The sequence below is a fragment of the Polyodon spathula genome, chromosome 10, assembly GCF_017654505.1.
Source record: "Polyodon spathula isolate WHYD16114869_AA chromosome 10, ASM1765450v1, whole genome shotgun sequence".
Lineage (NCBI taxonomy): Eukaryota > Metazoa > Chordata > Actinopteri > Acipenseriformes > Polyodontidae > Polyodon > Polyodon spathula.
In genome coordinates this window covers 42,494,761-42,510,818 of record NC_054543.1, presented here as the reverse complement: position 1 = coordinate 42,510,818, position 16,058 = coordinate 42,494,761, and the positions used below count along the sequence as shown (strand labels likewise).

At 37.4% G+C, this 16,058-nt stretch overlaps 1 protein-coding gene across 1 annotated transcript; it reads left to right on the top strand.

Moving 5' to 3' along the window:
• Positions 1–1,077: 1,077 nt before the first annotated feature.
• LOC121322334 (rho-related GTP-binding protein RhoE-like) lies at positions 1,078–15,376 on the top strand. Its single transcript, XM_041262157.1, has 5 exons — positions 1,078–1,235; positions 1,782–1,869; positions 11,383–11,492; positions 12,045–12,179; positions 13,468–15,376. The coding sequence occupies exons 1-5, from the start codon at positions 1,086–1,088 to the stop codon at positions 13,714–13,716; spliced, it is 732 nt and encodes a 243-aa protein (XP_041118091.1). The 5' UTR covers positions 1,078–1,085; the 3' UTR covers positions 13,717–15,376.
• The last annotated feature ends 682 nt before the right edge of the window (positions 15,377–16,058 follow it).

Below are 16,058 nucleotides of genomic sequence, written 5' to 3'. Positions count from 1 at the left end.
CTGTTTAACTGACACAGTGTCGGGCCAAGGGTGCTAGGGCCTGGTTCGATGATGCCAGTCTGGGCCCCCCACCCCCCCCACCCCAGAAAGACAATAAGTCAAATAGGACAACAAGTAATTTACATTTTAATGAAGTATTTGCCTTCAGCTGTGTTACCGAATATTAGCCTAATGTCACAGATTCTTGGTCCCCTTGGTTATTATGCACATGCATGGACAACGTTATGGAAATAATGACAATCTTACTATATACATAGGAGGCTGCGTGGTGTGGTGATTAAAGAAAAGAGCTTGTAACCAGGAGGTCCCTGGTTTAAAACCGGCTCACTCGTTGATTGACTGACTGTGTGACCTTGAGCAAGTCCTAAAACCTCCTTGTGATCCGTCTTTTGGGTGAGGCGCTGTTGTAAGTGACAAACAAACAACAATTCATATGTGATAAACGGAAGAACCATAACAGGGCGAGTCTGCTCTGTGCTCCTTTAAATTCCTATTTCTTTGAAAAAAAAAAAGTTATTGAATTTTGCGCTCACAAAAATAATTCCTCTGTCAGTGCTCCTTTATGAGCAAAGACTAATATTCAAGTCACAGAAGTGTAGCATCATGTGTGTACCCACATACATGCTTGCTTTTTTGTCATTCCCCAGAAATGTGTATTGATATTCCCTGACTTGCACTGAACCAAATGATTTTTGTTTAATTTTACAACGCATGGTAAGGTCAAGCACTTCCAAAGTTGTATGCATTGTTCAGACAGCATTGTTCAGACAGTATTTCAACCACGATACCAAAGTGATCTAATTTGCTCGGTATTTACCTAAAGTATTGCTAGGGGGCGCTTTTTGTCTGCAGTGCCTCTCATTAAGTCCGCCTGTTGCCATATTTGGAAAAGTAGGCTGGCCCTGTGTGTGCTTGGAATGCGAAAGAAAGGGATTGGTTTACAGTGTCGTATATAAACCGGCAAACGTACTATAGAAGGGAAATTACTAAGAACAATTGCCTTGATTCATCGTCTAGGAGATTTCAAACTGTTTTGGTATCGTAATAGTTTGTTGGTTTCAAGGACGATTTAGAAAATAAAATCAATGAAGGAAAGAAGACAAAGCCAGAAACTATTTAATACATCCGGGATGGATCCTAACCAGAGTGTAAAGTGTAAAATAGTAGTGGTGGGAGATAGCCAGTGTGGAAAAACTGCTTTACTTCACGTGTTTGCTAAGGACTGCTTTCCTGAGGTATGTTGTGGATTTTGGCATCGCCTAATTTGGAACAATAATAATACGCAAACTTCTTTTCACCTGCGAAGAAACCCCGTTTTCTTTGCCCTACTATGGATTAAAAAAAATAATTAAAGATGTATTTCATATATGATCATATAGCATACAGTAACCTGGCTTTGTATTATGTATTATTTCGAACTTGTGTTGCTTTGTCTATTTCGTTCTTCTTCATATTATTATTATTATTATTATTATTATTATTATTATTATTATTATTATTATTATTATTATTAATGTTATTATTATTATTATTATTATTATTATTATTTTTTGGTAGACCGAAATCTATAGTTGCAATATTATGTCATGTGTCTGATAGAAATGTAATTCATCGGCAGTGTACAAGGTCCCTTGCTTTTGAGAATGTATTTTACGAGTTGCCGGGCTAATATAGTCGTATTTTAGGCTTCTGTCTGACTGTTACATTGCTTCTCTTTACTGTGTTACTGCCGTTATTTATTTCAAAGGACGGTACTCAAATGTGCTTTCCTTTTCGTTTAGAACTACGTCCCTACAGTGTTCGAGAATTACACTGCCAGTTTTGAAATCGACACTCAGAGAATTGAACTGAGTCTCTGGGACACTTCAGGTAAGACAACAACAAACTCGCCCAAACACTTCTGTGCCAGAGTAATGACATTCCAGTCTAGTTAGTTGTAGCCTATCTTCAGGATGCAATGTTACCGTAATACTAACTCTTGCATGTACCACTGCCTTATGACGTCTGTACACATCCATTATGTATTGTATTTTCCAAACGTCTACTCACACTACTGTAGTCTACATCATTTGGTATATGTTAGCCCAGTCTTGCAGCAAAATGTTAACCGGAAAAATGAGATGCTATATATATATATATATATATATATATATATATATATATATATATATATATATATATATATATATATATATATATATATATATATATATATATATATATATATATATATATATCCTCACATACACACACACACACACACACACACACAATAAGCGTTGATAGGGACAGTCCTACACAGTTTTTTGATAATTGCCCATGTATTAAATCTAAGCACTGGATATATCAGTGTAGTACTTTATGTAACGCCACCCATTCATGCAATGCATACATTGTTTGTAATGAGATAAATATAAGTTATATGTTGGATGCAGTAATATGAATTGCATTACTACTGTTATACTGCATTCAGAGTTAATGAAGCACTGCACTTATGGCAGTAATACTGTAATGGGGTATTTCGATTTCGGACTATTCATCATTTTAAGTTGTTTAAAAAGGGCCGACCAATTTGAAACTCTGCAGAGCACAATAAAAGCAGGACCTAGTCCACAAGGAGCAATATCTATAGTCATGAAATTTTGGTTCAGGAGGGTTGGCAAACTTCAGTGCAATACTTCTGTAACAGTTTTCCACTTCTGGGATCTGCCTTTTATTTAAGATCCGAAACTAGCTGAGGTTGTGTTGCTGGCATGTGGGTAATGAATGTGATTGAGTGCACAGTTAGGCAACAGCAGCAAATTGCTCTTCTCTCTCCCACCCCACCCCAAGACTCAGTCAACAGATACAGAGGAGGATCCCGCTGATCATTGCAATGCAAATGCCCTGTTAAATCTGTATCGGTAGCATTAGAATTATATATAAATATAAAAAAAAAAACAACCAAATACATTTACAAGCTGAAACACTCCATTCAGAGGGATGCATACAAATTCTTGCAGGCAAGCTGGATCGGATTATATCTTGTATCAGCTTCTAGCTCTGTACTTTTTTGGAGCTAGGCTAGATGACAATGCATACACATTATACTAGCACTGCATAGGATTAAGATGTTTGATTTGTGTGCTGTATTCCCTTGCTTGGGAGGTGAGCATGCTTGATATAGCTAGGGCACATGTTCAATGTTTTTTTTTTTTTTGTTCCCCTCTGCAAATCATAAAAGGCAAAGCTGCTTTTTAGTTCTTTCAAATTACAGTTTAAAAAAAAAAAAAAAAAAAAAAAAAAGCCAGATTCTAATCAGTAGAGTAAATATTTCAGGCTTTTCAATTTGCCTTGTTTGAAACTATAAACCCCAACAGAATCAGTTTACCAAGGTCTGGCAATAATTAACAGCTGTTGCCAAAATTGCCGGACTTCCCATAATTGGCTGAATTGCTTTCAGCCATCTAACCTGCTTGTAAGCGGACATGTACAGCTGGGGTCCATGGCGGCCTGGAGGGCAGGCCAGCAGACGTCTGTCAGTTAATTGCTGTTCTTGCCCGAGCGCATCAAGCCATTAAAGGCGCTTCATTCTTCAAAACAGGCATTTCCTGCGCTTAACCAAACCTGCCTTTCGGAGAGTGTCTTTAAAGTGTAGGATTTGTTATAGGAGGAGTCCAATGACTTTATTTTTTTTTTTACTGTGCTATTCTTTATCTAGACTTGAACTGCTATCTAAAAGTCAAATAAAGTAAATTCCACTTCCACTTTGGGTTAATAAAACCCCAAATCAACCCCAAAGGAAAGGGCAGCTAATTCGGTTCGACCTTGATCTGTAACTTGGTCTCCATTATGGTCTGCCCCAGCTACTGTTTTTCTGATAATCTATTCCCATTACTTGTTGGGTCAACTGGACCAGCAATAAACCTTTCAACCAATCAATTACACTATCATTTAAATGCCAAGGTAGCAAGGTAGCCTTCAACTTAAGGCAGGTTTATTTAAGACTGAGGCAATCAATGTATGTATCTTTCATTGGACAACTGTCAAACCTGTGCATCATTTTTGTGTAAAGGGTTTAAGCAAAAGTTTATTTTTTTAATTTATTTATTTATTTTTTAAATTAAATTTGGAATAGGCAATTCTCTTTTGCATTAAGCACAGACCTCAGGTCAGACTCGCTGAATCTGCATGCGATTGAACTCGCCTTCTCCCTCCTGCCCCACCCCCTGTGAGTGTTTACTGATGGGATTGCATCTGTGCAGGAGTCTTCAAAGTAGCAGAGCAAGTGAAGAGCGTTGTGTTAGAATTAAGTACTGTATCGACCAAGGTACAAATACAATGCCTTCTGATGCTTGGCAATTTTCTAAAGCAAGACTGTGAGAAAGTAAAGTAAAGAAAGTAATGTTTGGGATATTCCAGTAACACAACTAATCTGCGTGACCATTTCATGAGATGGTACCTCTTGTGTTCCAACACTTTATGCCACTTAAAGTGTTGGATGGGACCATCAACCCCACTTGGTTTCTCATTCTCGCTGCCATTTTCTGTGCCTACCCCTTCCTGGTTAATAGGGATGGAGGTAATGTTTATGATGCAGTTAACTGAAACCAAACTGTAAAAGATTAAAAAAAAAAAAAAAAAAAAAAAAAAAAAAAAGTGGGGGGGTGGATAGATCTTTGTGCAAATTCCTCCGACAACCTACATGTCCAGAAATATGATAATTCACTCATTTGTTTTCAATGGATAAACTTTGAACAGCTGCTCAGAGCGAAGAATGTATTCGAGGGCTGACTTTCCTCTATTGTAAATTTTCTTTTCTTTTTTTGTTTGCAGAAGCACTCGTGATTTATTCTTTGTGAAAATTCAGTTGAACGGTTCAGCGGGTGTGTCCTTTCTTCCATGTCAGTTTACATGTATCTTTGTCCTGTGTTTGCATATCGCTGGGAACAAAAGAACACCCAATATTCTAGTCAAAAGAAGTTTGGGAAGCTGTCGTTCAGCACCTTGGGATAGTGCTACTGTAGCTTGATGGTTTATAATATGTGTCGGTGGTGGGAAAGGCTTGTGTTCTCAGTAGCTGTTACAGTTTTAGCTTGGGGTGATCCAGAAATGTCTGTTTTACAGATGGATGCAGAACAATTTGCATTTGTGTGGACATGTCTGCACGTTATCCTTCTGAGGAAGCTCTTAGCAGCCCTATAACGTTGGCCATGGCACTAGCACTGAATGGAAAAAGGACTGTACCTGTCAAATTGACGCTTCTTAAACCATAAAAGAAAGAAGTGACACTCTTGTATAGTGATAGCTCCATTTAGATAATTTTAACTTTGGTAAATACAAATATTGAATATTACATTGCGATTGTGTTTTAAGTGACTGTTTAGTGAGAAAACGGTCTGGGTGTATGTTGGTAGAGCAGCTGTTAGTTAGGCTTTTTGAGGAGTCCATCAAACATCCAGTCCAAACAATTCCTGCTTCTGCTTATCACCGGGCAAGCGGAGACTGTAGGGCAGAATGATGTTCTGCAGCTCCACTGAGGAGCCTGCTGACCCTTTTAGAGAAGGCTCTTTCACATGCCTTTGTTCTCCGGTTCTCTCCTCCTGGGTTAATGGACCTGTATTGTCATTAGAGCAGGGTCTGGTTTGGGGTTCAGTTACTTGCTTTAGTCCCCATAAACCCCTCAATCCCTTTTAAAGGAAAACAGAAAAATGCACTGGTTCTGCTAAATCTTAGAAATTCCTTGAACAACTTATTTTAAGACAAACATGAAATCCTCATTCTTTTTATATAAAATCTCATACATTTTACAATAACTCTATAATAATTATACACTAGTCTAAACTTAGTTACCTTGGAGTAAATTAGTATAGTCATGCTTATGGGGAACATACATAACATGATGTTGAATTAGTTTTCTTTTCAATGATTAGGTATTGTTAGGTATCTCATTACAGAACTCGCTGCTGAGTAAATGGAAGCTGCATTGATGAGATTTCATGGACTACTCGTAAGGGGTGCAACTTTTACAGTACAATGGAACTATTGTTACTGCATTACAGTGACTGTTTAAAAAAAAACCCTGCTGGTGAGACAGACATCTATGTATCTGATCATTTTAAATGCTGTTGATATTTTGTCATTTATTGACTGTAAACATTAGAGTTTTCACTGGTTCTTTTAGTAAGGGTTGTAGGATTACATAGTAATGTGATCTGTTTGGATTGTCAGACCACTGTAAAATGTATACACTCTACTTTTTTATGAAAAGATTCAGTGTTATGTGTGGGTTTTTTTTAAGCAGATTTAAAAAAAAAAAAAAGTGGTGAATTATTCTCAGTAAACATGTCACGTCCTAAAATCTTTTTAAAATATAGAAAATAATGAAGCCCCAAAAATGTAGACCTTCTGGAGCATTAGCATGTAATTAAATTAATGGATGCCTTTGGGACCTCAAGCTTTCAAAAGTAAAGCTAAGAAATGGAAGAAAACCAATCTCCCTACTGCCTTGGATCTGTGTTGCTCACTCCTCGCTTCTTTCTCTTCTACACTCGCCTCTGCTAAATGCTTCTACTACCATTCTATCATTTAGTCCTCCACTAACAATTCTCGTAAACTTCTCTCCCTTCCACCCTCCTTCATCTCGACTGACTTTGTCTCCTTCTCCAAAATCGCAGACATCTGCAAACTCTTCACTACCTTGCCTCCTTCCCCACATATACCCATGTCTGCTCACTCCCTCCCTACCACCCTCTGCACCCCCTACTATGCTACCCTCCTTTTCTACCATGTGTGATCTGGACCCCCTCCCCACTCCCCTCTACCAGGCTACCATCGAGGAGGTTGATTAAAGGCTGCTCCTTTTTTCTCTCTAGAGCTGCTCCCTGGGTCCTTCATCTCCTCCCATGGCTTCTCGTATCACTTCAATGCTGATGATTCCCAGATCTTCCTCTCCTTTTCCACCTCTGACTCCAACATATGCTCCCATATCTCTGCCTGTCTATTGACCATCTCCTCCTGGATGCACTTGCATCATCTCAAACTCAACCTCTCCAAATCAGATCCTCCACCTCTTCCTCCCCTGCTGCTGATCTATCTCTATTCTGTTTGAGTCCACCACCCTCTGCAACTCCTCATCCATCAAAAGCCTTGGTGTCACCCTTGACCCCCCCTCCCCCCTCCCAGCTCCTAGTTCAGACCCGGGTACTGTTCCTCCTTGACTACTGCAACTCCCTCCTGGCCAGCCGGCCATCCTGCCTCTGCTACCCGTCCACTCCAGCTCATCCAAAACTCTGCTGCTCGCCTTGTCTTCTGTCTTCCCCATTTCTCCCAGGCTACTCCGCTCTCTGCACTGGCTCCCTATTACTGCTCGCTTCCAATTCAAAACTCTAGTACTCTCCTATCGCTGTCTTGACCATTCTGCTCCCTGCTATCTCCAGACTGTCATTTTTCCCTACACCCCCTCCGCTCCTCCACCTCTGGCAGACTAGCTGTGCCCCTCCCCCACCTCCAGAGCCCGCTCCTTCTCCACCCTTGCCCCTCAGTATTGGAATGACCTACCCACAGATATCAGGACTGCTCAGTCCCTGACCACCTTCTGGCGCTTCCTCAAGACACACCTGTTCAAACAGCATCTGTAAACACTACAACATGCTGGACTATATGGCACCCTGTGTAGGATATTCTGTATTGTGATTTATTTTTGTGAAATACAATACTTTGTACTCTGATAACTTGTAACAATTGTAAGTTGCCCTGCATAAGGGCGTCTTCTAAGAAATAAGTAGTAATGAAAGGACATATGCACAACATGCCAGGTGTCAGCAGAACTGCATAATTAATTCAACTGGGGTCTGCTGGAAAGGTGCCTTGCTTGGGGAATTAAACACACATTTTACTTAATCTTCACTTATCCACATTTTGGTTAATTCCAAAAATAAAATACACTGTCAAACAAGGCTCTTTGTTCATAGCTTTTCAATGCAAGCTGTATGCAATGGAAAAGTGGTTCAGGTTCCAGCTGGAGACCTTTTTTTTTTTTTTTTTTTTTTTTTAGTTCAGTCTGGCTTCAGTTTAAAGTGTGTGTATATATATGTATGTATGTGTGTGTGTGTGTGTGTGTGTGTGTGTAATATATATATATATATATATATATATATATATATATATATATATATATATATATATATATATATATATATATATATATATATATATATATATATATATATATATATATATATATATATATATATATATATATATATATATATAATTTTAGTTAGTTATCTTAATGGATACCGTTACATCAGAGAGCCACAGAACACAATAAACATCTACTGTTCATTGTTCAAACGAGACCCTTTAATTGAATGAAACATAAAACTGAACAACCTCATACTGACAAGTGTCTAGCAGCCATAGCAAAAGAGCATGTTTTTTTATTTTAAGCGGTTGATGCTAGCACGCAATACTGAGCCATATGGCTGCGTATGATAAACATGAGTGGTGTAGCACTTTAGAATCCTTTTATGGTATGATTAACATGTATACATTTTAAAAGTGGTTTGGAAGCATCAGGTATGCTCTCCAGAGTGTCAGATCCAGTACTGCTTGGTGTTTACCATTGACATCCTGTCTGATATTTCACTTTGAACTTTGTATAAAGGGGCTGTTCTGAGCTTGTTAAATGTGAATTGGGTGTAGTACCTTTCCTCTCTTCCTTGGTGAAATTCGTGATTAATACCTGAAAGTTACATTTATTTATTTATTTTTTGGAACACTTACCAGGTTTAAACTGAGAAAATAAATGGTTATAAAACACTAGATGATGTCTTTGCAGGTATCTTCCAGTCCAGTTTAATAGACTTGTTTTTAAAAAAAAAAACAAAGTCATAAATCAAAGACAGGGGTGCGTTTCCCTAAGAGGCCTGCGGTGAAACTTCATGGCATGCTGTCAGTTTGACAGATTGGAGTGTGGAAGTATGTCAGAAACTGTTGACACTTTTGTCAGGCCCTGTTTTTATTTAAAAAAAAAAAAAAAAAAACACTGAGAGGAATAAAAATTAAAATTTAAAATACTAAATTCTACTGAAATAAAAAGCAAAGCAGGCAGGAGGGGGGACACTACGACTCTCCAACCAACAGGCAATACATGTCATTTTGTTTCAGGTCTCCTCTGTCCAGCGTTTGTTTCAGGCATCAGTAGTTCCACCTCATGCATGTGAGTGGCAGCTGTCCACTTTAGATACCACAGATCACTAATTGCTTAAGTAATGGTAAGGGCAATGCAGGGCTGCCAGAACCAAGGGGATGTTTGTAAAAGTGATTTCAGCCTATCTGGGTTTTCTTAAAACTAGCAAAGACCTCTGTAACGGCTGGTAAACAGGCTTAAGGATTCAGTTCGCCTTTTTGATTAATGTATCCTTGGATGCTGCAGAACCAGTGTCGAGGGAAATGTCCCTAATAAGAAACCAACAGGACAGGATAAGCACGAAATAATTTTCAATCACTTGTTTTTTTTTTGGTTTTTATTTATCGATTTGTCATTTCCTTCTTAGAAAAACTAAACCACAAACCTTGGAAAGAAGCTTTCTTTTAAACATCATTTCTAAACCTGAGTAATTCTCTTTTGCTGACAAGTGATTCATATAACTTGGCCAAACCTACCTGCTTAGCACTGGTTCCAACTAAAAACGAGCCAATCTCCTCAATCATTGAATATGTTCATCATAAGGATATCAATTGTTACTGTCTCAAATTGATTTTTCTCTTTTACCACTGTGGAATTTTTTTTGTAAACTCCTATATGCTGCCGCCTTCCAATATATATATTTTGCTTTTATATTAATAATACTCAGTACCCCAACTGTTTTAAGAAGAATGAGACAAAGAGATGGGAAACTCTTGTTTCTGCACTGCTGTGAATTCATTTTCAAGCATAAGGAAGGGAAACCCCTTTTATTTCAACTGCCAAACTCCCAAAGGCCATCTACTTCAAAAACTAAATTCCATAGATTCCTCACTGTTTCTATATGTACAAGCACTCAGAGTTTCCACAGAACAGTCTTTCCACCTTGATGTAATGCTATACATATTCCAGACTACAGATCTTGGAATTATTTCAGTCTGGGAATCTGTGTACCACAAGGAGAAATATCTGACTAGTCAAGAAGACTTTTTAAAATAAATTTAACATGCCTGACTTTATAGTCTACTTTTTTTGTCTTTCATAAATCTGCTTCTTGATTTCACGCGTTTACTTATTTTAAATAAAGTAATGGCACTTGACAAGCTGAACTTGACCAAAATTCAACATAAAACTGATATGCACTTATAGACTTGAAAATATAATCAATACCTTCTGTCAGGCGGTACTATAAAATAGCTGTGAAATACAAGCAGCTGCTCACTCAATGTTTAGATTTGGTAATGGGCTTCTGTCAAAAATAGTTAATTCTAATCTCTCAGAAGACCAGCAACACAAGTGTTCTCTCTTTGGTCAATGAAGCAATTTTATTAAATTTTTATTTTATTTTTTTAAGCCTCAAATCCATCGGTACACAGTGGCAACAAATACCAATACTTGTTCTTGTTGTAATACCTCACCAATGGTTTTTTGTAGTTAAGTAATTCTTGAAAAAAATAGCTAACTCCAATAGCTCATGTGTAATTAAGACCGCACCACACAGCTGTGGTTCGACAGGGCCTCCACTAAATGGTTTTTAATATGTAGAATTAAATGACTTTAAGACCTGGTCCATTTTAATAATGAAGGACATGACTGGATCAAAGACCTGAACTAGGAAAGGCAAGGTTGCGTACCCCTGTATGATTGCTGGAAAATGTATGTGTTTATGGAAGGCCCAAGGGGGTATTTCCAGCTAGAGAGTATTAGTACATTATAATTTAGATATTTTATTAACCCATAAATATTAACTGCTTCTAAAAGAAAGGAAGTGCTTGAAACACTTTGGTTACTGTTTCCAACTGCATTATCAAATAATTAGTAAGCTCCCTTTGTCCTGCAGCAGCGATGGTGATCTGAAGATGTATAGTACTGTAGTATTATTTTATGTGAGATTGTAATACATATGCTGTTTATCTTGGAAATGGCTGGAACTTCATTACAGATCTTGGTGTGAAGGACATTCCTGCCATGGTAGCAGTTTTTTTTTCAGGGTTTTGATATTGTACAAGAAAAGTGTTATTTTTGGCCTCAGGTGGCTTATTGGTGGTCTCATCGAGCAGAAATGTATGTTTTTGTTTCACGATAAGCACTCCGTTAGACTTTGTTTAATCAAGTTCTGCTTTGCTTTTGAAAAAAACAAATCTGGATAGAGTTAAAGCAAGAAAATGAACCTTCTGAAAAGGTAAACGATCTCGTCTGCTTTTCATTCGCAGGGTCCCCTTACTATGACAACGTGCGGCCTCTCTCCTACCCGGACTCTGATGCTGTTCTCATTTGCTTTGATATAAGCAGGCCTGAAACCCTTGACAGCGTCTTGAAGAAGGTGAGTACTGGGAATAATATATAAAGCATGTTTTCTACACAAATGTGGCTGTCGCAATGTGGAATCCTTTTCCCAGTGTTTTGTAATGTTTAGCCCATATGTTATCAGGTCCTCAGGTTGGGTTCCTCCTAGCTTTTAAGTCAGAGCGGCAGTTGGCCTGTGAAAACAATTGCCAGACTAAGCACAGTACAAATGCTATGCTGTGGAGTCAAGCACAATGTACATATTAAACTATAGATTACAAGTTTTTGTTTTTAATTGATAAGAACTTTCCAAGTGGTGACTACACTTCTGCTAACACTGTGGTCTGGTCACTGTACTGTGTGAAGGTACATACAGTTTAGGGTTAGAGATTGCAATTATCTCAAGCAAATACATTGTGAATAAAGGAGGAAGTTGAGCTAGATCTCTGAAATTCAGCAAATACTGAAATTATACAAACTATATTTCATGAAAAGAATGACTGTTGCCACAAATGGAGTTTTGACAACTGGGTTCCAGCTGTCCTGGGATTTAATGGGATGTGAAAATATAATTTTTTATTTTTTTTAGTGGAAAGGTGAGATCCAAGAGTTTTGTCCTAATACTAAAATGTTGCTAGTGGGGTGCAAGTCTGATCTCCGCACCGCTCTCAGCACATTGGTAGAGCTGTCCAATCACAGACAAACGCCAGTATCGTACGATCAGGTATGTGTTTTTGTTTTTCTGTTCACAGCACCAGTATTTTACATGACTAATAAAAACAAGTTGTTTCTGCCATCTGTCTGACTAATCTGACAGGACTAAGCCAAAAATACACACAGGCATGTACAAATCTGGATCACTTAGTGCCACAACATTCTGGTTTAAAAATAAATACATGATGTTACTAATACGTGATGTTTTTTATTTTATATTTTTTGATGCAAGACAGGGCTTATGTTCAGTTCAAACTGGTTAATTTCAATGCATGGCTGTGGTGTATTGATGCAGCATTATTCTTCTAGCAGCTAAGGATTGCTCCTTCATGGGTGTATTAAAAAAAATACTTAAACACCCAAGATGTCTATTTGCTTAGTATGTTAGCAGTAGTGCTTAGCAAGGTTAACGATCTCTGCGTGTTCAATTAATTACTCCTTATCGGACAGTTTTCAAATACCTAAGGCTTTTTAACTGTACATTTTGAATGTATCAAAGGCATTTGTATTTAGTCAAATACAATACATAATGAATGTTTGGAGAGTCTATCAGGATCTCTCTCACAAATGGTCACTGACAGGTTGTCTTCTACAAAAAAAGAACAATATTTTGAGGCAGCTATTGATCTGCAGAAGAAAAACTGCATGTCTAAAGCAGCCTGTGCAATTAATCTTAATCACACAATTTGTATAATTTGACATATGACATATGAAGTTTGAACTAAATCTGGTTTGCTTCATTCTCATTCTTTTTATTTATTTTATTATCTTTTTTTGGAAATTAATTTAACGGTGAGGAATTCAAATTTAGGTCCATGCCATTAAAAAAAGTGAAGGCAATGTTATATTTGATCAGAATTCAGTTATGCAGTAATTTTATTTTTACATTAACGATTTGAATTACAACTTGCCTGAAGGGGAAAGATGAGAAACAAATTAGTTAGTTAACATAGTGGAATTGTTCGTACACTGCATTATACTCTTATTGATTAACTGAAAGAAAGCAGTCAGAAACAACTCATTATAATAATGTTTAGTGTCTTTTTTTTTTTTTTTTTTTGTGAAATAACATTTTGAGTGATGCAAGTTGTGTCAAAATATTAAGACTTCTGAAGCAGTCCAATGGCACTAAACATTCTAATGCAACAAAAATTGGTATTTCAAATTACCTTTTTGAGATTCCCTTGCAAAGCAGTAGCTATAGTTTGTACAGCTTATAAAAAATTATGTATTTGCTTGCTAAGAACATCCGTTTTACCTCATTTTTTAAAACCTATTTTTGTGCCGTCTTCTTCCAGGGTTCCAACATGGCCAAGCAGATTGGAGCACCATACATAGAGTGTTCATCTTTGCAGTCGGAGAACAGCGTAAGGGACATTTTTCATGTAGCCACCCTGGCATGTGTAAACAAAACAAACAAAAATGTCAAACGCAACAAGTCAACAAGGGCAACCAAGAGAATTTCACACATGCCAAGCAGGCCAGATCTGTCCGCAGTCACCTCAGAATTGAGGAAGGACAAAGCAAAGAGCTGCACAGTAATGTGAGGAATCTGAACTGGAGGGATGGAATTCCAATACTTTTATGGACAAGAAAGGTAGCTGGTGAAGATTCAATGAGGTGCACTGCCCCACAGGTGTGAAACAAGGGCTCTGTCAGCACTTTAAAGAATATTCTTCACCCTCAGTTGTGGTTTTATATGCTTAACCAGAGCAGAGAGCTGGAATTTTAAGGATGTAATTGAAGAAAAAAAAAGTGTCTTCACGGTTTCTGAAAAAACAAAAAAGCCAAATACAAAAAAAACCTTAAAAGGCCTCAAATATAAAGTTATATGAACTCTAAAAAGTAGTCATTTGTAATCCACTCCAAATATATCTGCCTTTTACTTGAGCAGTCATATCTGACCCAATTTCCTACATCAACAGGAAATGACCTCATTCTGTTCTAGCTTCTGGAGGTGATATCTTACCGTTTGGGAGTTTAGCAGGAAAATTTAAGTATGGCCGATTTCTTCAGGAAGAGGTGTGGATTGATGTTCTCTAAGCAGCATAGCTTCCTGGAGGAAATGTGAAAAGCACAACCTTTTGCTTCATCTCTCTCCTGATCGGATGATTCCTCACACTGTAGGCTTCTGTGCTCTTCAACAGAGTGGATTCTATGTGCAGGTTCCGCAGCCCGATGGTGCAGGACCCAGGGAAAGAGATGCCAAATGGCAGAACATCACTGTGGTTTAAAACTGATTTTGTTCCCCCTCCTTCATTTTGTAACCAACTTTTCATATGGAAAAAGTTGTCTTAAGTATTTGTTTTGTATGGAAATTACATTTTGCACCATCACAAAATGTCTGAAAGCACTTCCAATTTACTAGACAAAACACAACAAGCTTTTAAGGAAAAAAAAAATTATCATATCATACTGTGCTTTATGGAAGCATGGATAACTTAAATGTACCCAAAGAGCTTTCAGGGTTAAAGTCTACAGGGTAATACCATGGGTGCATATTTAGACACATCCATTCCCATTGCTCAAGTCAATCAGCATTGCTGCCATTTGCCTATATACAAATGGGTGATCCTTCCTAGTACAATGACTAAAGAATCATTTGCACCTGTTGGCCAGAAATTCTATTTCTTATATAATGGTTTCCTCTGTTGTGCAACAATAGCATATCTGTATGGCTCAGTAGTTTGACAAAACAAATGTATCTTTTCAGTCTTTCACTCCATTGGTTGAAGGGCACAGCAGCCTATGGCACGTTTTAAAAGCCAGTTGAAAAGAAAATGGGCTGATTTTAATAATATATCGTTACATAATACTTAATTTTTGAAGGGTTTTATTTGGGGTTATCAGACTAGAAAGCATAGACCGGGCACTGAATAGAAAAAAGCCTGACAATATTCAACATGTAACAATTCTCATAGTTGCACTTTGTTTTGTTTTGCAAGAAGATAATAACAATATCGTTCCTGTATTTATAATACCCCACTTGACTGGGGATGTTTAATTCTAAACTATGCTTTCAGATTGGTGCATCAGTATCCTTAAGGGCAGTATTATAAACTAGCTGGCAAGTGCTTTCTGTATTTAAATGTAAAGAAGAAATAATTAAGTTATAAAAAAATAATAATAATAAATTAACCATTGAGCATCATTACTTTTTTTTTAATGTTGAAGTCCATTTGTAAGTGTTTCTGCAGTATTTATTGAAGTATAATATTTTTTCCCTTGAACTAAATAAATACAAAAAAGTTATATACATTTTTGAGATTTCTTCTTTCAGTGTGAGGTTTCTTTTGTGAAATGTGGTAAAGGTATGGAAATGGTATAGCACAGTACATTGGTTAAAGCTTGGTAAACTGCAGGGCTAATGTACAAACTGGCATTCACTAAAGCTGACATTCAGTGGGATTTGCATACAGTTTCCTCACTTGTTTTCATTGGAAAAGATTTGTGGTAACCCTAAATTGTAATTTAAAACAAAATAAATTCGGATATGTACTTTAATCCACAAAAACATTAAGAGTTAGGAACTGAAGAGAGAATCTGGGGGAAAAAAAAACAATCGAAAGATGGAGCACAGTCTTTTGAGATAATAGTGGCAAATATGTACAATATAAAATAATACAGGCTGTTCTTGATTATAGCATTCTTAATAGCCTTGGGAGGGTCATAACCAGACTTGGAATGTAAGAGGTCATTCTGAGGAAATAATATTTCATGTGGCATTAAAGGGTCTCTGTTTCGCTGCTTTTATGGGCTGTGTTTAGGTAAGGATTTAAGAACTGCAATGCGTCTAACTCTAATAACAAGGGAAGGGGGGGGGGGGGGGGGGGGTAATGTGTGTGGTGTTTTTTTTTTTTTTATCTGTATGTATTCTTTCTTTAACCAG